Below are 20,195 nucleotides of genomic sequence, written 5' to 3'. Positions count from 1 at the left end.
CGGTGGATTGAACTGCCTGTCCGCGTATACCTCAGCGCGCTTGCGGGAAAGGTGCGGATTCGATGTCCCTCCATTAAATGGCCAGATATGATTGGGGTTGCTTTCGTTGAGGATCCTGGGGTATCATTTCGTGTAGACTCGCCTCTCACAGTGGGCGATAATGAGCTCTTGCGCGGCATGGTAAACAAGCTCCTTTCAAGTGTCGTACGGAAAGTGTTCTTAGAACTGTGGGTGCTACCATCGTGGAGAACTTTCTTTATGCCTCTCATGGAGCCAAAATTGGAGGTATAAAATGAAGCAGTCGCTTGATCATGATATGATGAAGTTCTCAGATTTCATATTTAGGATATCCTTGCTCGCTCACGAGCAGCTAAAGAAGCTGCTAGCGCGGGACGTAAGGCCGATTCTCAATCCAAGGCCTCCACCCTATGGGAAACGCGCTCGCCTCTTTTACGCAACAGCAAGTCAGATCTACCGTTTCTTTTTGGAGATGTGTTGGGCCAGACGACATTCCAAACATCGAAAATTCTCCATCCTTCTACTCGTGAAGTGAAGGAACTGGAAGACACTCTTGTGACAGGGTTCTTGAAGCTGGCAAAGGATACCGACAGCGACGACATCCCCCCGCCATCATCTGTCTCGAATGCGAAAAACCAGGTCACCGGAAGTGGTGGCCCCGTAGACAGCGTAATTGCCTCCGAGTCTGAAAACGATTTCCAAGAAGCGCGAAGTGTCCCTGCAGAGAAGCCGACAAGTATACCATCTGTGGTATCAACAGCGTGGAAAACCATTCGCAACCGAAATGGCGTACACGTACAAAAGAAGCGAATCCTGGTCAACGAAGAGGTAGCTGAGATCACTCGGGCGGCTATGGTAATCCACTGCGATGCCGACCGAGTTTTTGCGGTGTTATCGAACCCTGAACACAATCGGCAAATAGATGAGGGTTACGTAGGGTCGGAGATAGTACATCAGTTTGGTACGTGCTTCGACTTTCTCTAGTGGGTGACCTGGGTACTCTCCCTCTGATCGTCGAATAACTTTTCGACTCTATCATATCTCTTTTTCTACTATTTTTACCCTGTACCTATTTGATACCGATCTTCCTATGAATATATTAGACGAAGCACGTTGCGTCCGTCGGACGTCATATCAGTTTGGCAAACAAGGCGCAAGAGATTACATTGTTTTTGAGGTGAAAAGAACGCGCAACCAGGACATACACTCTCCCTTAGAGGGAGCGCCAGCGGATACTGATTCGGAAACGGCAACGTCTTCAAGCAATGAATCCGCGCCTATCCCAGAGCAGTTGGGTAGGCATTCCTTTGTGGTAGTTTTCCGTTCCATCAAGGCATTTTCTCTTGATGAAGCTGAGGGTGGCGATACCAAGACATTGACGGGTTCCCCGGAGAAGGGTCGTGATGAAACAAGAGATCCGCAAAGTGATGCCACCGCTGGCAGCCCGCAACGTGGAGATGGCAAAGGCCAGCAGAAACTTCACAGTCGTTCAAATAGTAGCAGCCTTGACGATGTTGATCAATCGCCGGTGAGAAACTGGAAAGCTAAGAGCAAGCTATCTGTACCAGCACCTGCCAGCAGCAAATCGGAAAACAACAACACGGTGTATCTTTTCGGATACCTCATCACACCAGATACGCAATATCCGTCTGATACGTGCCATGTCACCGTACTATCCCAGCTGAGTCCGGATCTTGCGCGACTAGAAGTTTCCTTCGACTTTTGCAAAAAGCTAAAAACATTCATCGAAGAATTTGCATCTCTAACTGGCTTGGCTGCTTCGCGGGACCGTAATACATCTGCGACCCTTCATCGCAGTCCCTCGGATGCATCTAGTATCCGCCGCCGGCGCTTCTTCAGTGACTCATCGGCATCGTCGTTGGACTCGCAGGGCCAAGGGCGACGGATGGAGAAACTGAAGAATATTGTGGGATCCACTGCAACCTATCTAATGAAGACCCGTAAGGTGTCTGGATGGTTGGGACGGCAGCAGAGTGGAGAACTTACAGGAATACCTTCTGATGAGCTACTATCGGCTACTGCTCGAGCGCCTAGTGTTGAATTGGCGGATTTTGGTGGCGAGGCGAGTACTGGAAATTGGATGGACGATGATGATTCAGAAAATCCTTCCGAGGGACGAGTCAAAGGTCATACGAAGGAGGAGAGTAAGGACTCGGCTGCTTCAATGCCCTATTCTGAGAACTCGCTTCATGACGACGGAATTTCCTTTTCATTGACTGCGGCGACGTCTGATTTAGCAGAGGTTGCTTCTTCAGATTCGGAAAGCGTTTCTACAGCACGTGTGACGCCCTCCCGATCTTCTTTGCTTCCACCGCCTCCTCCTCTCATTCCCAAACCCCCTGGCCCCCCGATCTTGGATACCCCTTATGTTGAGCGTCACGTCCAATCTAAAGAACTGGTCCGCATCGAGATACCTTTCATCAACTCCCTATACCCTCCTGATGTGTCTACATATTTTGCGTATGACTATGGACCCACGTTTGACCAATCCCAGACCATATCATTCACACTTCTCTTCACCCCCGACCCTGATATCGACACGCTCTCCTCACCCTCTGTGGCGTCCATTCTTCCCCATCTACCCGCAAACTCGTCCGAGTCAACCACAAAGACACTGTTTCCAGCTACAACCGTCCACCTCACCAGCGCGACATGGGGTGTGATACCCCTCTCGAATTTCCCGTCTGGAACCTTTATATTACTCTTCCAGAATATACAGAAAGTCTCCAAGCACCTCAAATACAGAGCAGATACAATTTTGGAGGGCGATGTTGGGATTTGTGCAGATGTGACTGTGGCGAGAAAAAATGCGGGGAGATATCCGGTAGTTGTTTCAGGGAATAGTGGACAAGGCAGAGAACTCTGTTGGGAGTTCACCACTGGCGGATTTGATATTTTATTTGGTGTTTTGTATGAGGAGTTCGAGGCCAATGACCCGAAAGGTGATGATTCAGAGGTTGAGCACGGAGCCAATGACTTGACACCTACGCCACCACCTCCGATACCCCCACGACCAAAGCTACCAAGTACAGAGGAGGAGATCCCAGCACGGCCCCCCTCCTCAGAGTCTCACGAATCTGACAGCTCTACAAAAGACCAATCCGCAACCTCTCTCTCCGATGTTGCCGACGCTGCAGCTGTGATCTCTGTGGCAGCGTCAGGAGGAGATCCGACAAATGTTGGAGGTGTGTTGGAAGAGCTGGCTGGATCGGGTACTCGGGAAGTTTTAGTGGAGAGTATCTCTAATAAGCTGACTGAGAGTACAAGCGAGAGTGTTGACGCTGTGTCGGAAGATGTCGCACCACCCCGTACTTTGCAAAATGGACAATCCCTTTCTCGTCCATCCATTTCGTCGCGGCTTGCTGCCGTGGTCGGATCCAAGGGAGCGCATTCGCCACCACCGTCTCGTCCCACCTCAGTACCACAAGGATATGCCAGACAGGCCAGGGCGACCTATGTTGTGACACCTACCAAACAGAAAGGTGTTATACGCGGAAAACTAAATGTGACCGATCGTCCTGGGGTATATACTTTTGTTTGGGATAATGGATATAGTTTGGTTGTAAGTAAGAGGGTTGGCTTCAGGGTGTGGGTTAGGGACGACCCGGATGCGGAGTGAAGGTGACAACTGGGCAGTGGGACATGTTATTTTTTTCAATGTGAGGCTAAAATAAAAATTGTGATATATATACACGAGACAAACAAAAACACAAAAAGTGAAAAGAACGAAGGGATCCGCCGCTTCTACAATACCATCACATCTAATCCTACGTGCTAGAGTTTCCTATCCCCCCCATATCCAAAAGAGCGCTTCAGCTCTTCTCCTTCTTACTCTTCTTCTTTTTCTTTTTCTCAGACGATGGTGTTTGTGCCTCTGCATCACTTGTCGCCTCTGCCTTCTTTGCCTTCTTGTCCTTCTTTTTGTCCTTCTTATCCTTTTTCTCCTTCTTTTTTGGTGTTTCCTCGGAATCGTCTGACTTGCGCTTCTTGGGTGTTTCGGGTTCAGCTTCAGCTTCTTCTTCTGATTCTGTAAAGAACAACAAAGATGAGCATGACTTTATAGAGTGACAACAGAACGATCGCGATACAGTACCTTCAGCGGCATCCACGTCCATTAAATCAGCCATACCAACCTCCGCCAATGCCTTTTGCATCACCTCTGCATTCTTACGGGGTGTCACACCCTCTTCGTAGAATCTGAGCCGCTCTTCGACCTGTTCGCGCAACAACTCGCCAAATTTGCTCGTTGGTGTGTCCAAGAAACAATCGATACGACAAGCGATCGAGCACTTGTTGGCCAGCACACGGGAAATCCGACCCTTGTTCTTTTGTGCAGCGCGACCGATGAAGGACGAGTGGAAGATCAGACCATATTTGGGTGTGTTGCCCTTGGTCTTTAGGGCTCTGAAGAGAGCCTTTTCGGCGCCAAGAATTTGAACGGTTGAGGCGGGTAACTTTGATAGGTTTGTCAGACTTCCAGCGTGAGCGATGAGACGGGCGCCAACCATTTCGCCAATGAGTGCAGAGAGATTAGGTGCTACTAGGTGCATTTTGGAAACAAGGTATTCGTGAAGTCTTTTGCGATAGTCGGTCAGAGCGATAACTCGGTCAGCAAAGCTTTCAATGTTGGCCATGTCAACTTCAGAAATGTCTGTTCCCATCGATGCCCTTGCTGCATCCAAAACCATCTTTGTCTTGATGGGGTCTCCGAGGATCTCTTCCAAATCTTCCGATTTGTCTTCACCCAAGTCTCCCTTGTTTTTGATAAACTTGACGAGTTTGGCGTACATTGCATTGTCATTCACAATCTTGACCAATTCGGGGAAGTGCCATCCGTACCATTCCCTCACTCTCATGGAAAATGTGTTTACATCCTTGTCCAATTGGTCCAACAAGTTGATAGATTGAATGATCATGTTGTCGGCACGGTTGACGTTGAACTTCACTTTGGCACGGGAGTAGGCATGACCGAGACCAAGCTGGGCCTTGTCCAAGTCACCTTCGCGCAGTTGGCCCATTAACCGTTCGGCGTGCAGACGGATGCCACGGAGGAGCTCACGAACAGTCTCATTGTGAATGCAGTCGCACCCAAGTTCGGCCTTTATGCTTCCTCCCAAGTTGCTCTCCGAGACACCGAGTTGGACCTTTTGCTTTTTGCCAGATTTGGGAAGGTTGAGCTCGAGGAAGGCTTTCAAGGATGGGTTGCAGATTCCTGAACGAAAACCAGGTCAGTCATTCCTCTTCTAGTCACAAACGTCTTAGGCATTCTATTTCTTTACCTTCAGAGACATCCATAATATTCTCCAAAGCATGGGCAGCGCTTTTGAAAGGCTGGAAAGACTTCAACTTTACAATCTTGCTAAAGCGGGCGAGATCCAAGACACTTTGTTGGACTTCCTCCATCTCTTGGCCGATTTCCTCAGACTCTATTCTCTCAAACAGAGCATAGCCTGAGGAAGTCTCATAAAGTAGAAGTAAAGGCTATATATAGAGCTTGTTAGTATGGACCGTCCATATCCGTTCATTCCCGCATTTACGGTATAGCTCACCATTATGGTGGTGTTTTATAGGGTCTCCGGGGGTCCAAGTTGATGCACGCACGGGTCTACACCGTCTCGGGAACGTACAGAGGGGGCTGGGGAAAGGTGATGTCTCGGACCGAGTGGATTCCTCCTTTGGCAGTTGTCGTTTGTCCTCGTTCGTTTTCAGCGTCCCCCGTCCTTGCAAGGCACTGTCTAGATCGGGCAGTTGGAAAACAAACCAGCGCAAAAACAAAAATACCACGTGAGTGGCACTAGCATGAAATTGAACCAATGAGATCAAGCTAATCGGAGCTTACGTCCGCAGCGCATCTGGGCATAACACTTTCTTCCTCCTCCTCGGCCACATTGAAGCAATCAAGAACGAGATGGTCCAATAATGTATCTTGGGATATATTCACGCAGAGGCATTGGATGAGGTGACATGAGCTGAATAAACGTTCTGATCTGGCATCACAGGTATCGAACTGGCGGCATGTACGCGGCGGTCAATAAGCATTGCTCTCTTTGCACATGCCACCTACAATGTACAAACTGGATAATGTGTGCATCAAATGTTACCTACCAGGACAATGTCCGGTCAAAATTGGGTGATCGTTCTTGCATGGGATTGTGCATTTTGCTTTCGACTTTAGAAATCCCCGCTGCTGTAGTTTAATCTTTGTCGATTGACAATTCGCGGGTTAAAAAAGCACTGTATAACCGGCAAGTATCCAAAAGCTCAAACTTAAGTTTGCCAAAGGAATTATCCTACCAAAAAGATTCATGTGTTCAGCGAAATGTGCTGGCCGGGCCAAACTGGTGTGACCTAAAAATAGTAGTCCAATAATCAATCTGGCTCTAAATGCATATTGAGATTTCGATTTTTCAGAAACTGTGGTTATAGGGCTATACTTGGACCATTGAATTGCATCAAGCTTGCTACAGATCGTGCCAACTCTTGTTGCGCAAAAAGTTTAAAAACAGGCGTCCATCATGTCGGTACAAGGTCCTAGACAAATACCGCGCACATTCAAAAGTGAGCCCAAGTTGACCCCTCCCATAAGAGAGGTTGGGAGAAAGAAAAAGCCTACATTGTCCTTGGATACGGCGACGAAACGGTTTAGAGACGTGGTACCCAAACAAAAGGGTACGAAAACTGAGGATAAACTAGCGCGGGATGTGGTCAAAAGTCATGAGGACCTTGTCAAGATGACAGTTGTGGAGGTTTGGTACCTTTGGTTCTTCAAAGTGCTGGGGTTCAAAACAACTGTTCTTATATATTGAAACTGAATATAGGAATCATACCGATCTCCGCTGCCTCTACCACCTGTCCCGACAGATCCGCATCCGACACTCGTGAGCGTGGAGGATGTTCAAGAACGGCTACTTGATTGCACTGTTGCAGCGCATGCTGCGGGGAAACGAATCAGCGAAGCAGGAAAGTTAGGCCGGGTGGTTCAAGACATTGCCGTAAGTCGCAGCTTGTCGCTCACATTGGCAACACCTTACTAATTGTGAACTCCAGGATGCCTTTATGGCCCGTAAGGCAGATCTCATCCAACACATTCGGACGTCCAAAGCGCCATCACTAGCTTCCCCGAGTACAGCAACAACTACAAAGCCTCTCACTCCTGTCACGCCGAACACAATACCTCTAACCCAGTCCCTCACCACTCTGCACAAATCTGTGTGTGCCCTCACGTACCAGCTGCACTACTACAAAACACATACGCTGCCACTACCAGGGACGAAAAAGCGGAAACTGTTCCTCCTTTATATAGACATGTGTGAAGCTTGGAGGGATTTGGTAGGTTCGTCCCCTTACGGATCCGCAGACCGGAAGCTCATGTCAATGACATTAATACTCTCCCGTCCTATAGATGATACAATTGACACTGTCTATCGCACAAAACAGCTCCGACGCCGCATCAAGCGCAACGGGGAATGTGGCAAAGCTGGCTGTTGCGACGGGTGCACCGGATTGGCAAGGTAGCGTATGCATCATTCCAACTGTCAGCATCTCATGGAGTGTTCATTTTTCGTTCAATTACAATGACAGATCTGACAATTGATGACGCACAAAAGCTGTTCTTGCAAGGCGACAAGTACCTTTTAGGATTTGGTGTGCTAAGATCATACGATATCGCTTTTAAGCGGTATATGGTATGTAGCTGGAAATCAGCCTCTCTCAGATTAAATTACAAGGGCCGCTTGCTAATCATCAGCGACTTTGAACACAGGCTGCAGCAAAATTTGGTCTACCAGAAGCGATCAACATGCTCGGACTGATGTTTGAGCACGGGCTGGGGCGACCAAAGGATATGGCTGCAGCCATTAAATGGTATCAACAATCCGCCAATAAGGCTCACCCAGAATCCCTTGCCAACATGGCCCGCATCCACGAGACCGGAAAAGGTGTCCCAACAGACCCGAAAACCGCCTATGAGCTATATCTCCTTGCGGCTGAGGCAGGGCACTTGGACGCCATGTGTTCGCTAGGAAATCTTCTCGAAACAGGGTCGGGATGTACCAAAAACGCGGCGGAGGCTGTGAGATGGTATCGAGTCGCAGCAGAGCAGGATTGTCCTCGTGCACAAAATGCCCTTGGAAGCGCCTATTACCGGGGTATTGGGGTAGCGAAAGACTACGGGGAAGCGGTGGTGTGGTATCGGCGTGCCGCAGAATGCGGGGATCCAAATGCACACAATAATTTGGGTATATGTTATGAGGAGGGACTTGGGGTTGCAAAGGATGTGGTAATGGCAAAGACACTATACAAGCTAGCGGCGGAAGCTCGACATCCAAGCGGAGTAAACAATCTAGGTTATCTGTGCATGACCGAGGTGAGTTTAGATGATTCATCAGAGACGTTTGAAGCGCCAAACTGACGAAGACTTCGCCTTGCGTGGTAATACCGAAAGAACAATTTCATGGAGGCCATACGATTATTCCATTTAGCGTTATCATTGGGAAGGTAGTATGACCATGCAGCTCTTTCATCAGCAAAACTCAAGGCTCACTGCCGGTTCTCTACATAGTGTTGATGCTGCCTACAACCTGGGAATACTGTATGAGACAGGATGCCGAGACGGTGAAGGGGCTGTGCTCAACCCAGACTGGGAGATGGCTTCTCGATACTACAAGGAGGCGGCTGATAAAGTGAGAGACGCCCAGTGCCGGATGGTCACTGCGCTCCATTGACTGACTAACCGCTTTGCTTTTCCGTTCCAAAGAACTCCATTAAAGCTCAACTTCGCCTCGCCAACCTCTTAACTACCGCCCCACCCCCACTTCAAAGCTACACTAAGGCCGTTCACTACTTAACCATCGCCGCAACAAGCACACACGAGGGCAACCCAGAGGCTCAAAATATGCTCGGAGAAATGGTAGAACTTGGTCTCGGAACCGCAGAGAGCGGTCCGGATCATGCCACTGCCGCAAAATGGTACCGGCGCGCAATGCGCCAGGGACATGCAAGAGCAACTTTTAATTTGGCAGCATTGTTCGAGGCCGGTGTTGGTGTTGGACGGGATGTAGAAAAGGCTCTTCGCTTATATGAGGAGGTGAGCTACCTATCGCGCAACCAAAAGCGTTTTTCTTCCGTTTACATATACTGATATTGTCTGCATTTGTTGTAGGCTGAATTGCGCGGAAGTCCTCATGCCAGAGAGCGCATCCAAGCGCTTAAGGAGCTTGGATTGGTGCATCAATAACAATTAGGCAATTGGGTTCAGAGGACGTCATGTAGTGTTTCTTTCATTTGTGCGTTGTGTTTACTCTGGTTCTTTTTACTGTTTAATAAACAATCATACGTTTGCCGTCCTCCGGATGTGAGATCAATTCACTTTTGCAAGCCTTAACGTTTATTTTCCTACGTACATCTCTCAATGTGCCGCATGTCCAATGGCTGAAGAGGCTCCTGACAGGTGGTCTTTTGAAGGGAAGGATGGAGTGCATGACCTATAGTTCAGGCAGGAAATTCTCCTTGCTGTAAAGGTTCCTGAGCTTGTCCAGCACGCTACACGGTGAGTGTTTCGTTGCCTTCCTCCTTTTAGCAGCTGTCCTCCAACCCTTCGTAGTTATATTCTGATGCTATATAACAAGGAATAACTCACTTCATGGAACTCAATTAGAGCTATCATAAATACTTGCTTATATTTTTGCGTTTGAAATAGTCCCTGGTTTTCCCAGGACACTTATCATCTAATTGATGCATCCAAAAGGGATTGGTATGTAAGAAGGCTCACCATGGTCGATGGCCTGGGCCTTCCCGAGATTCAAGTGAAAACACCAGGTTGATAACCCAGCATGGACAAAAAACAAGAAACCATTCTCAAGGGAAACACTGTTTTGATCATGATGGTAGAAACTTGCAGGTTCAACCTACCCAGCTCACCAGTAGGTTCGGCTCCTGAAGCCAATCGCTGCGAATAACCATTCAGCCAACAGGCTGGATCACGGCTGGTTTGAGACAACCGTGCTGTCTCTGCGGATGCTTTCCTACCAGAAGTTCTGAGCAATAGCGACGGCCCAAAGCGTTCAATGTGTCGTGCAGAACGTAGCTTCATTGCGGCGTTGCCCTTACTCGACATTTCCACGCGTTGTGGAGCCGTGTGTTCTAGCACGCGTTCGTATCCTCCTACACCCCAAGGGGTGACACGACATTGCAGACAATTTCAGTTGTCTATTTGTTCTTGAACATTGTTATGCCTTCTGTTCGCGGGTACCTTGTTTCCTCGGAATGGGCGCTGGTCCGCTCTCCCTCGAAATGGATGACGTGGGATCTCATCGCCGGGATGGACTGGGCGGACAGGTCGTGGAACGCAATGTGGATGTGGGGTTTGGAAAAGGGACTTGGATTCCAAGTTGGGTACAAAGTCTATAACGTCGGTTCGGTAGTGATCACAGGTGCGGGATCGGGTATTGGGGCCCATGCTGCTAAAACACTGGCAGAGGAAGGGTACACGGTGTTTGCAGGTGTACGTAATCTGGAGGATGGAAAGCGTCTTCAAGAGCAACTTTCGTCTCCCGTTTCCAAGAATATTGTGCCCATTTTGCTGGATGTGACAAATCCGACGCATGTCAACCGGGCTGGTGAACTGGTCCGAGCCGAACTCTCCCAGCATAGCTCCTTGCAACCGCTGGTAGCCATAGTTAATTGTGCTGGCATACCCTGCGCTTCACCCATAGAAACGATATCCTCTTCCCAAATGCGACAATGCCTAGAGGTCAATGTCATTGGTCCGGTACGAGTATGTCAAGAATTTATACCCCTTTTGCGTGAAAGTGGTGGACGAGTCATCAACGTGAGTTCTGCGGCTGGGTTTATGGCATGTCCATTAAATGGCGGTTACGCTGCTAGCAAGATGGCATTGGAGGCTTTATCGGATAGTTTGAGGGTAGAGATGCAGAGGTGGGGATTGTCTGTCTCTGTCATCGAGCCTGGTAGGATATAGTGTGCTGATTGCCATGCTGACAATCATGTTGATTGTGTTCTTGCGTCGCAGGAGCGGTGGACACCAAACTCTGGTCAGAATGCAGCAACCAGTCCCAACTTCCATCTCCCTCTGAACACCTCTACAGTCCTCTCGTCACCTCCCTCAAATCTCTCACGATTGAAACCCGTCAGGGCCTCATCTCGCCCAGGCACACTACCCGAGCCATCCTGCACGCTATTAAAGATCGGTACCCGAAAACACGATATTTGGTTGGGTACGATGCGCGGTGTGCTGCGTTCATGCGTGCGTGGGTACCAGATCGAGTGCTGGATTGGGCGTTTTGGCTGGTTTTGGGAGAATCGAGAAATCCTTGAATTGTGCGACGTTATCGCTGAGGCAATGCCTTTTGAAAGTGGGACTTGCCATTATATTTAGTGCATTTTCACTGTATTTGACATGAGATATTTGACTTAAGCCTATTTGAAACCGTACATGCCTTGCGTTTATCACAGTCGCATGGGATTCAAGAGTGCATGAAAGTAGGCAGTGGTCAGAAAGACAACTGACGGGCATCGGAAATCGAATGTCTTTTTGTTTGTAGCTCTGGGCTTTTTGCGCCTCTGAGAATGTAACCCCAAAAGACGAACATTGGCTGATACTTTGGCCATTTTATTTTTATATTGTTGGTATCTGTTCTGATGTCTCTCTAATAAATAAAAGTGAAAATTTCGGAATGTTTCCTTAATTCAAATGGACAGGCTACTCATACAAGAAGCTACTAGGCAGCAACAATGTGTTTACTGAACAGATACTATTCAAGCACATTGGTAAATATTATCGATGTTGTGGCAGCTGACATCATTCTGGCAAGACTGGCAAGTGTATATGACTCTTGGTCACACTATTGTTTCGTCCTCCTTGGGAAACGACGCTGTAAAAGTATCACTTCAGAGAGGCTCGTAAATGTTCATTTGGTTAGTTACGCCGCATTCAGAAGCTGCCGGTCCACTGCGTAACAGCCCTCGAGTAGATCCGCGGGAGTAACAGCGTAAACACTTGCCACGGGTTGAGCAAATCCAAAAACCCTGGGTTTGAAAATACGGGGGGCAATCAGGGTACGACAAATACTTCCACGGGTCTTTTTTATATAAACGTCCATTACACACATCCCGCGCTAACCAAGGAAAAACGGGGGATGATGGACAGTCGGTGGCCATCCATGGACGCCAGAGGGACGCGGTCACTTCAGAACAACTTTCTTGATCTCTTAGCCCAAATGTCGTCATTTGGACAAGGAGGTTTTTGATCTTGTGGACATGTTTTTGAACAATCCTTGGTAGAGTTTTGACACATAGACCCAGATATTACTTTTATATTAAACAACACACAATCAAGTTCACTAAACAAAGCGATTGCCAAATATCGAAATTAAAGAGCTCCTGTGCGTACCTCCCTATGAGTAAAAAAGGTATCCGAGGAGATCATTTGCAAAGTCCCCTCACAGAAAAGGTGTAGGGCGCCCACAGGGGATATGTCAGAGACACTGGCGGGACATCATCTTTCCATGCTATAAACCAGCCCTTTTTCGTCAAATGAGCACATGTGTGTGTTTAACTTGCGCTCAAAAACAGGAAAAATAGAAATTTGATTATTATTAGGGGCCGGCTAAAGCCGATATTATTATGACCACCAAATGATTCTGTTGTGCTGGATGGGTACATTTTATTTATATATTTGCACGTCGTGTCCACACCGAATTTGCTAATGTTCGTCACCTCTTGATTTCCTCAGCATACAGCAACAGCCACCGCCCCTTGTCTCCCCTTCTTTTTGCCCTTCTTTTTCTTCTTCTTGATCGTTGGTCCGGCAACCGCCACATTGTTCACAATGCCCTCGTGGACTTCACATACCCGATCTGGATCAGTCTTCCACTCCCCATCGACAACAAACTTGTAGAGAACCCGTTCACCAGTGACGAGTGGTACGGTCGCTGAAAAGAGGGAAGGATGCGTTGGACTTGGGGTGAGATGGACACTTTGGGACCAGTTGTCAAATGTGCCGGTGACAATCACATCTTTGCCGCCGTGTCCCCATGTGAATTCATAGGGTGTGGTGTTTGGCTTGTCAGAGTGCGCAGATTCTGCTTCGCTGGTACTTGTTTCTACCAATGTATCGTCTGACGCGACGGTCCGGAGCATCTCCTTCTTTTCCGAATGAGGACGAAGCGTTTGGATCACCTCATCGCGTTCCTGTACCAAGGAGTGTAGCCGTTCCAATTCTTTTCTGGTAACATCCAGTTCGGATTTCATCCGGTCATTCTCATCTCTTGTGGCATGTGTGGTTTGTAGGGAGTCTTTAAGTCGTCCCATCGTGGATTTGCAAAGTTCGTCCAGGCCCCATAAGCGGGTCTGCGTTTCCTCCAGTTGTTGTTCAACAGCATGCTGTGCTTCCGTTGACTCTTGCAGCTGCTTTGCAAGTGCAGCAATTTGCGCTTCAGCGTCAACTTTAGCGGCCTTTAGGATAGTTATCTCCTTCTTGTCGCTTGACAACGTCCGTACTTGCTCCATCTCCTTTTCCAGGGTATCCACGCGAGAAAGAGCTTCATCCCGCGCTGTTCGCAAAGACGATTCCAATCTCTCAAGATCCTCGATCTGCTTCCTCATTGTCTCAGCCTCAGTCCGTGCAGCAACTTCCGTTTCTCGGATCGCACTTGACTCTGTCAATAGGCTCGCTTTCTCGCCAATAAGCGCATCAAGCTCTTGTTTTAATTTACCAGACTCAGATCGGGCTGCTTCAAGCTCACTCTGAACGTCAGCCCGGCTTTTGGTTAATCGAACCACTTCATTCTGATGCTCTTTAACTTCAACCTCAATAGCCGCTCTCATCTTGGCTCCTTCCTCTACCTGCGTTCGCAGGCGCTCAATCTCTTCATGAAGCAATTCCTCTCCAGTCAACGAACTCTTGAGGTTGGCCAATTCCTGGTTGCTCCGATGTGTCAGTGTTCGCTGCGACTCAAGCTCCTCTTCAACTCTTCGCTTTTCCATTTTCAAGCTTTCCAGTTCCTCTTGGAGTGTCTGAATGTCGACCATCTCTTTCCTCAATCGGCCCATTGTAGATCGGGTGCCGTCCAACTCTTTCCTCAAATCATCAATTTCGTCCCGCGCCACTTCGAGCTCTCCCTCAACTTTACGTAGTACACTTTCCAGTTCATGGCGGGTGTTTTTGAACACAAGTTCACTCTCTTGCAGTTTTGCTTCCAATTGGCTGCCGTTAACTTTTGCTTCTTGTGCGGCTTGTCGAAGTGTATGTGACTCTGCCAGCTGATCAGCAAAGCGTTCGCGCTCTGCCGCCAGATCTTTTTGGACGCGGTGGAATTTGTCGTCAAGTTGAGCGAGTCGGTGCCTTGCTTCAGCGGCCTCTCGACGAGTGGCCTCGTTTAATTGATCCTTCTCCGTCAATTGAGTTAGGAGTTGTTGGTTTCTAGTCTCAAGCTCGTGAATCGTTTGGCGATACTCATTGTGCACGGCTTCTTCTTTGAGTTTTGTGGCACGATCTTGTGATTCCTTTGCATTCAGCTGATTTGCGACTAATGATTGTGTAAGGACGCGGTTGGTGTCGCGCAAAATCACCATTTGGGTTTGAAGATCCTCAACGGTTTGCTGCACAGCACGGACGTCGCTGATTTCCGAGATGAGACGTTCATTCTCTGCTGCAAGTCGTTGGCTCTCTGACTGCATCTCTTGGAATAAGTGCGATTTCTGGGAAAGCAGAGATTCGAGATTTTGTATTATCGACGCGGATTCTGCTACTTGGTTCCGAACCGACGCTAGTTCTTTCTGAAACTCTGTCACTCTGGGATGATCCTGTTCACCTTCTTTTTTGAGAACTGAGACAGGAATCGCGGCCAAGTCTGCGGTTTCGTCAATGACTAACGCTATTGGTTCCAGGTCACCCTCCAACAGAGCCTCTTGAGACGGAATGCCAATCTCAACGGTTGCATCAGCAAAATGCACGACGGAAGCGATGTGTTCATCCGTCACGCTATCAACACTCTGTTCGTTCACGTTCGTATCCCGATGATTTTCCGCCAGTTCTTCCCTCATCACTTTGACGGGCTTGCGTTTCGCCTTGCGGGGCAGAACAGGAGGCTCGGTGGGTTTTTTATGTCCTTGCTTGGGCTTGGCCAGTCGACTTAGATGCAACAGATCTTCAATATTATCCTCCTCGGGGGCCAATATTTCTTCCTCTTCTTGCTCTTGTTCCTCTGTTTTGTCAGAGACGGTGGGTACTGGGACAGCATGGGTGGGAACAGCCACGGGTTTCGTTACGTGCTTGTGCTTCTTCTTTCCCTAACCGTCCAACGAATAAACGTCAAACCAATGTCAAATATGATTCCAAAGGTTCACACGCACAAGCAACCACAGACCTTTTTCCCCTTTTTCCCCTCAGATTTCCTCTCTGTTCTTGATTCCGCCTTGATCAGCTCCTCCATCGTTTCAACGCGATCAAGATCTTGCTCCGATGCAGCTTTCTTGATGAGCCAGAAATATAACGCCAGAGCCGCGCCTCCAATCGCGAGAGTCCCAATGACGAGGACGGGAAAGGTTGGGTTGTCGTTGGTGGTGGACATTGGTATGGATCTGTTTGGATCTGTGTCAGAGCATTGATTATGGGGAATCCCAGAAAATATTGCTTACCAATCACCAAACGAATATATATCGATCCCTACGAGCAATCCTACTGGTCTCTGGATCTCTCTATGCACACAGTCGCCACTCTATCAGCGCGTGGATGAGCCAAATGTCAAATTCCCTCGTCGTTGATGACGCAGTCGTCAAGCTAACCAGTTTGTCAAAAGACGCAATTCCCACCGTCATTTGGCATCTGGACTAAGCCACCATGGGTATACCACGTGATATACTTTTTGACACGTGCCAGAATTAACCCAAATTGTTTGGTCGCTGGAAGGGGTCATAACAGCGCACGACGCAAGAACAAATGAAAGGCCACTACGAGGCCGAGCGTTTTTTTGGGGGGGGTGACCCATGACTGGGAAGGAAGATAGCACAGGGCTGGGGAAGCGCCATGGAGCTCTGACTGTGTAGCCTCCGATGGTGGGGCCCCTTTTTTACGCGTTTAGTCTTCAGGGATTGAGGGTGACATTAGCACACCCAACGAAAATGACTCAAGGGACGCAAAAGCTCCGGATCTCAGCCGATGTGCAATTCCCCCCCTCCTTGGCAACATGGAATATCAAGTGGTCAGTCGCCTGTTTTTTTATAGTTCTGCTTATCTCTCTCTGCTGTTGGCATTCATTCTTTGCTTATTATTGTTTATGCAATGAGCAACCTGTACATTGACCTCTTGTCATGCCCGCCTGACAATCTGCTTAAAAGTGTGCAGCGGTAGCACACATGGATTGACACCAATCCTTCGCTCCCTCCTCCTGGAAGGGTTGGGGTTTCCGGGTGGACGGGTGGAAATGTACGACGGATTGCGTCATCATATCCGTAATCCGACGCAATGGCAAATGGAATGCATTGGATCCACAATACAGCATAGCCCACTATGTGTTTGTTTGTTTTTTTTTTGACGGGAACTCTTTTTGACGCGGGATGGCCATGTTTACAAGATACATGGATACGGGCCGGCGGGCATGCTCATGACAAGGATATTTAGTATGGATGAGGCTAACTTTTGTTGAAAAAACCCAAAATAAAACAATAGGAATGTGATGCGGTGTGCCATAACTATTAAGCAGTTTTTCCAGAATAGCTTTGCAGAGAATAGCACACTCCAGGGTGTTCAATAAAAGTGTTCATTGTTTACCTCGGTAAACGGCCACGATCTTCCACTCTTTCACACCATCTCTCCAACATTAAAAACGCAACACCCAACCCATTTCTTTTATTTTTTTTATTCTTTCATCTCGGCAACCAAAAAGGTCCTTAAGAAAGTCGAAATAAAGACGTCTAAAACCTTTTAAGCTGAAACAATAAAAGTAACGCGCTTTTTTATTAGGACTCTCTCTGCTCTCACTTGCAGTCCCCACACACGTTTTTTTAGCGGCCCTCCGCACGGTCGGAACACACACACGGCGAACGCGGACGACATTACAAACGGGTGTTGGAAGTCGGCAACGTTCCCGCCGACCATCCGCTTGGCAACTGAACAAAAGAAAGAAATTCCATCGCTACGGTCGGCCCTCCCAGTTTGTCGTTTTTTGATCGTGCGCGTCTTTGGGCAACAAAAAAAAAAAGTTTCGGTCCCGTCGCCCCGGGAACGTTCGTAGTGTCGCCCCCTTCGTTTCCCTTCGCCCCCCCGTAAACCCCCTCCTCGTCCATTTCCCCCTCGTCGTTCCGGTCGTTTGTTGGCACCCGTTGTTGGGGAACGACAAAGGTGTTGGGCCGTGAGAGAGATAAGATTTTTCTCACTTTGTCGTCGTCGTGGCCGTCGCTACTGCGAGACTCTGTCTTTATTATTCTTATTTGATATCTTTCCGGCCGATATCGTCGCCATTGAGGAACAAGCGTCCTATTTTGTTATTTGGTAACCATCTCGGTGTTTGTCGTCCTTTTGATTGACGCGCCGGCCCCGGGTAGCGGGCAATAGACCCGAAAGGAAGAAAAAACGGGGACACACTTGGTACGAAATGAGGCCGCTCTGAACATCGCCATTGCAAAAGTCAACACACACATACACGCCACTACCCACCATCTTTCGGCATTCGTACTCGGGTTTCTGTTGTCTGTAACGCGCTTGGTCGCCTTCCCCGTTCCGCCTGTAACTTTTACTTTTTTTTTTGTTTTGACACGGGAGAATGCAGGTAGGTCATTTCACGCCATGACCTCTGACCCACGCACAAGACTCTTGTACTTAGTTCTTGTCTAGGACGCGAAAGTTGAAAACGGGACGTTGACGTCGGACCCAGAGTCGCAGCAACAGCCACCACCACAGGAACCATCGCCGATTATACAACAAGTTGACACTCCAGAGGTAGTGCCAGTGCAGCAGGAATTCCAGGCCGTCCAGACACACCAGTTCCAATCAACAAAACAACAGTTGCAATCATTAGCAGTACCCGTTCCCAGACCGGTCGCTCAACCCAATCTTCTCCCAACAAATCCACCACAGCAGCCACAGACACGGCAACCACAGCAGCAGCCACCGACGACACAACCACAACAGCAGCAGCGACCGTTATCAAACATCCGCGCAAATGCTCGCCCTCCACACGCCCTTCGGCAGACGAGGTAATTGTCCTTGTCACATTCAACATTTGTCAATACTCATACCGCTCACTACCAATGCTTTCTGTGACTAGATACTGTCTCTTGATCCGGCAGCAACCGGAAACGGCACGATGCTGTGGATTCGGCGGTGAGAAGCTAAATAACCGACCGGTAGATCCATGCGTCATTGTCCAGCTTGCCGCTGTCAAGGAATCGGGGGAGATTGATACAAGGTATGCCTCTGCCTCAAATCTGTACTCCTGTCGACAGGTCACCTAATGCTTGGTTTCGCATTTTCTTCTCTCTTTGCTCTTTGCCTGCCTTAGCTTGCAGGCTCTGGGCGATGTATCAGCTATGGTTGCCCACGCCTCATTGCTTTCGGAAAACGGCAAGGAAGATCGGAGCGTTGTCCTCGTTCCACCAACGATGCCACCTGTCCTCCTTGCTCCAAATCAGTGGAACGACCCTTTAGCTCAAGAGCTCTCTACTGTTGGGCCAGCGTCTGACGCGCCAATAACAGGGGCAGAAATTCTTGCGTCGATGGGTAACCCGGCACCAGAGGTAACGCCCGGCGCGGCTCCTGCCCTGGAAGGGAGCTCTGGCAGCGGAAATGGAAACTACATGGGCGCTCCCGTCACCCCACCCATGGAGGAACAAGAATGGAACTCGGTTGCACCTGCAGAAGGACAGCCACTATCTGCATCCCTGTCACGAGAGGATCTTACCGTATCCACAATCCCTGAACCCTCATCATCAACCGAACCCACATCTATGGATCTCAGCGGAGAAGGATCTGCATCAACATCAATGACACCGACGGCGTCAGCAAGCGTTGCCCCAGCTGAGGCATCGACGGAGGAAGAAACCACTGAGGAATCAGAGTTTGGTCCACCCGATGAATGCCACAAGTGGGAGCGAACATTGTCTGGATCACTAGTATCGTCTTGTCATTATCTTACGGATTTGAGCGGGTCCAAGGGAGCGTACTTTGTGTTTCCGGATCTTTCTATTCGGGTCGAGGGATCATTTCGACTAAAGGTGATACTGACAAATCTTGCCAGGTAAGAGGACGACGACAAGTGGCGTTTTGATTTCCTTGGATCTTTTCTTATATATATTGGAATTGAGCAGTATATACAGCGGGAATGTGGATAAGCCGGCTGTGACGGTGTGTTCAGCAGTGTCACAACCATTTTCATCCTTTAATGCTCGCGATTATCCCGGACTGAAAGGTGGGATGAACAGCAAATTTTGATTGTCTCCGGTACTATGTATTCATTCAGATTTACATTTACGAAACCAGAATCAACGGAACTGTCAAAGCATTTTGCCGATCAAGGTATCAAAATACCTATCCGACGGAAAACCCGACGACGGTACGGTAATTTTGAGTACGAATGATCCATCTGAGGAAAGACGCATTCCTCATACGACTATTGTGGCTGGCCCCCATAAACGGACACTATTCTCCCAATGAATGCACAAACCGAGATATTTTACATTTTTTTACTCTATTGGAGGACGTACGAGAGTACCTCCTTTTTGAACGGGTAACGTGAGTTGAAGGACAATAAGATGGGCTGGGTAGAGAGGGAGACGTTTTGGACTGTTGTTTTTTTTTTCCTTATGGATTTCCAATCGACGGTGGACATTTGTAAAAGAAAAGGGGGGGAGGGGCATGGTGTGTGTACACGCTCGCACATTTTTTTTTTTTAATACTGCGTGAGAATAATGGGATGGACGACCTGGATAGATTCCAGCAGGATGGGATGGAGGGTTCTGCCTTGTGCCTGATGCCAAAACATGTGAGATTTAAAACACCTTTTTCTTTTGCGGGACCATTAGAATGAGCTATTCGCCTAGTTCTTGTTTTCCCTTTTTGATTTTCTTTCTTGCTGTAATGATTGCCATGAATGGATCTTTGCTATCCGATACGGTCTTACGTTGATTTTGCAGAGCGCAAG

General features: G+C 48.5%; 6 protein-coding genes across 6 annotated transcripts in view; 4 read left to right on the top strand and 2 right to left on the bottom strand.

The window, feature by feature from the left end:
* The window catches only part of SPPG_00332 (uncharacterized protein), a gene marked incomplete at both ends in the record, with an annotated part of 4,561 nt that extends 903 nt beyond the window's left edge, over positions 1 to 3,658 (top strand). Inside the window, 3 exons of the mRNA XM_016748659.1 lie at positions 52 to 285; positions 346 to 979; positions 1,122 to 3,658. Of these exons, the coding sequence (XP_016612653.1) occupies positions 52 to 285; positions 346 to 979; positions 1,122 to 3,658 (3,405 nt within the window). The remainder of the gene's footprint in view (positions 1 to 51; positions 286 to 345; positions 980 to 1,121) is intronic.
* Positions 3,659 to 3,660: 2 nt separating this feature from the next.
* Positions 3,661 to 5,776, bottom strand: SPPG_00331 (snoRNP complex protein NOP56). Its single transcript, XM_016748658.1, has 4 exons — positions 5,589 to 5,776; positions 5,319 to 5,520; positions 4,133 to 5,251; positions 3,661 to 4,066 (listed from the first exon to the last, which is right to left on the bottom strand). The coding sequence occupies exons 1-4, from the start codon at positions 5,589 to 5,591 to the stop codon at positions 3,852 to 3,854; spliced, it is 1,539 nt and encodes a 512-aa protein (XP_016612652.1). The 5' UTR covers positions 5,592 to 5,776; the 3' UTR covers positions 3,661 to 3,851.
* Positions 5,777 to 6,454: 678 nt separating this feature from the next.
* Positions 6,455 to 9,401, top strand: SPPG_00330 (uncharacterized protein). The gene is made up of 10 exons (XM_016748657.1): positions 6,455 to 6,785; positions 6,858 to 7,031; positions 7,087 to 7,368; positions 7,442 to 7,550; positions 7,621 to 7,724; positions 7,802 to 8,404; positions 8,483 to 8,535; positions 8,600 to 8,720; positions 8,795 to 9,124; positions 9,200 to 9,401. Exons 1-10 carry the CDS (start codon positions 6,555 to 6,557, stop codon positions 9,272 to 9,274), a joined length of 2,082 nt encoding a protein of 693 aa, XP_016612651.1. The 5' UTR covers positions 6,455 to 6,554; the 3' UTR covers positions 9,275 to 9,401.
* A 795-nt stretch (positions 9,402 to 10,196) lies between these two features.
* On the top strand, positions 10,197 to 11,731 carry SPPG_00329 (uncharacterized protein). Its single transcript, XM_016748656.1, has 2 exons — positions 10,197 to 11,006; positions 11,069 to 11,731. The coding sequence occupies exons 1-2, from the start codon at positions 10,268 to 10,270 to the stop codon at positions 11,371 to 11,373; spliced, it is 1,044 nt and encodes a 347-aa protein (XP_016612650.1). The 5' UTR covers positions 10,197 to 10,267; the 3' UTR covers positions 11,374 to 11,731.
* Positions 11,732 to 12,340: 609 nt separating this feature from the next.
* On the bottom strand, positions 12,341 to 15,832 carry SPPG_00328 (uncharacterized protein). Its single transcript, XM_016748655.1, has 3 exons — positions 15,697 to 15,832; positions 15,426 to 15,639; positions 12,341 to 15,348 (listed from the first exon to the last, which is right to left on the bottom strand). Exons 2-3 carry the CDS (start codon positions 15,627 to 15,629, stop codon positions 12,787 to 12,789), a joined length of 2,766 nt encoding a protein of 921 aa, XP_016612649.1. The 5' UTR covers positions 15,630 to 15,639; positions 15,697 to 15,832; the 3' UTR covers positions 12,341 to 12,786.
* Positions 15,833 to 16,907: 1,075 nt separating this feature from the next.
* SPPG_00327 (uncharacterized protein) lies at positions 16,908 to 20,091 on the top strand. The gene is made up of 6 exons (XM_016748654.1): positions 16,908 to 17,825; positions 17,891 to 18,252; positions 18,324 to 18,464; positions 18,558 to 19,292; positions 19,363 to 19,463; positions 19,535 to 20,091. The coding sequence occupies exons 1-6, from the start codon at positions 17,820 to 17,822 to the stop codon at positions 19,630 to 19,632; spliced, it is 1,443 nt and encodes a 480-aa protein (XP_016612648.1). The 5' UTR covers positions 16,908 to 17,819; the 3' UTR covers positions 19,633 to 20,091.
* The last annotated feature ends 104 nt before the right edge of the window (positions 20,092 to 20,195 follow it).

The sequence above is a fragment of the Spizellomyces punctatus genome (assembly GCF_000182565.1).
Source record: "Spizellomyces punctatus DAOM BR117 chromosome Unknown supercont1.1, whole genome shotgun sequence".
Classification (NCBI taxonomy): Eukaryota; Fungi; Chytridiomycota; class Chytridiomycetes; order Spizellomycetales; family Spizellomycetaceae; genus Spizellomyces; species Spizellomyces punctatus.
Note: the sequence above shows the minus strand (reverse complement) of the source record. Positions and strands in the feature narration are given on the sequence as shown.

Coding starts and splice junctions, on each gene's coding strand:
- SPPG_00331 (XM_016748658.1), bottom strand. Junction 5,252..5,318: donor TATTATGGATGTCTCTGAAG/GTAAAGAAATAG, acceptor GTTTTCGTTCAG/GAATCTGCAACCCATCCTTG. Junction 4,067..4,132: donor GGACGTGGATGCCGCTGAAG/GTACTGTATCGC, acceptor TGTTCTTTACAG/AATCAGAAGAAGAAGCTGAA.
- SPPG_00330 (XM_016748657.1), top strand. CDS start 6,555: ATGTCGGTACAAGGTCCTAGACAAATACCGCGCACATTCAAAAGTGAG. Junction 7,551..7,620: donor GGGTGCACCGGATTGGCAAG/GTAGCGTATGCA, acceptor TTACAATGACAG/ATCTGACAATTGATGACGCA. Junction 8,536..8,599: donor TTAGCGTTATCATTGGGAAG/GTAGTATGACCA, acceptor TTCTCTACATAG/TGTTGATGCTGCCTACAACC.
- SPPG_00329 (XM_016748656.1), top strand. CDS start 10,268: ATGCCTTCTGTTCGCGGGTACCTTGTTTCCTCGGAATGGGCGCTGGTC. Junction 11,007..11,068: donor TGTCTCTGTCATCGAGCCTG/GTAGGATATAGT, acceptor CTTGCGTCGCAG/GAGCGGTGGACACCAAACTC.
- SPPG_00328 (XM_016748655.1), bottom strand. CDS start 15,629: ATGTCCACCACCAACGACAACCCAACCTTTCCCGTCCTCGTCATTGGG. Junction 15,349..15,425: donor AGGGGAAAAAGGGGAAAAAG/GTCTGTGGTTGC, acceptor TTGGACGGTTAG/GGAAAGAAGAAGCACAAGCA.
- SPPG_00327 (XM_016748654.1), top strand. Junction 18,253..18,323: donor CACGCCCTTCGGCAGACGAG/GTAATTGTCCTT, acceptor TTCTGTGACTAG/ATACTGTCTCTTGATCCGGC. Junction 19,464..19,534: donor CGATTATCCCGGACTGAAAG/GTGGGATGAACA, acceptor TTACGAAACCAG/AATCAACGGAACTGTCAAAG.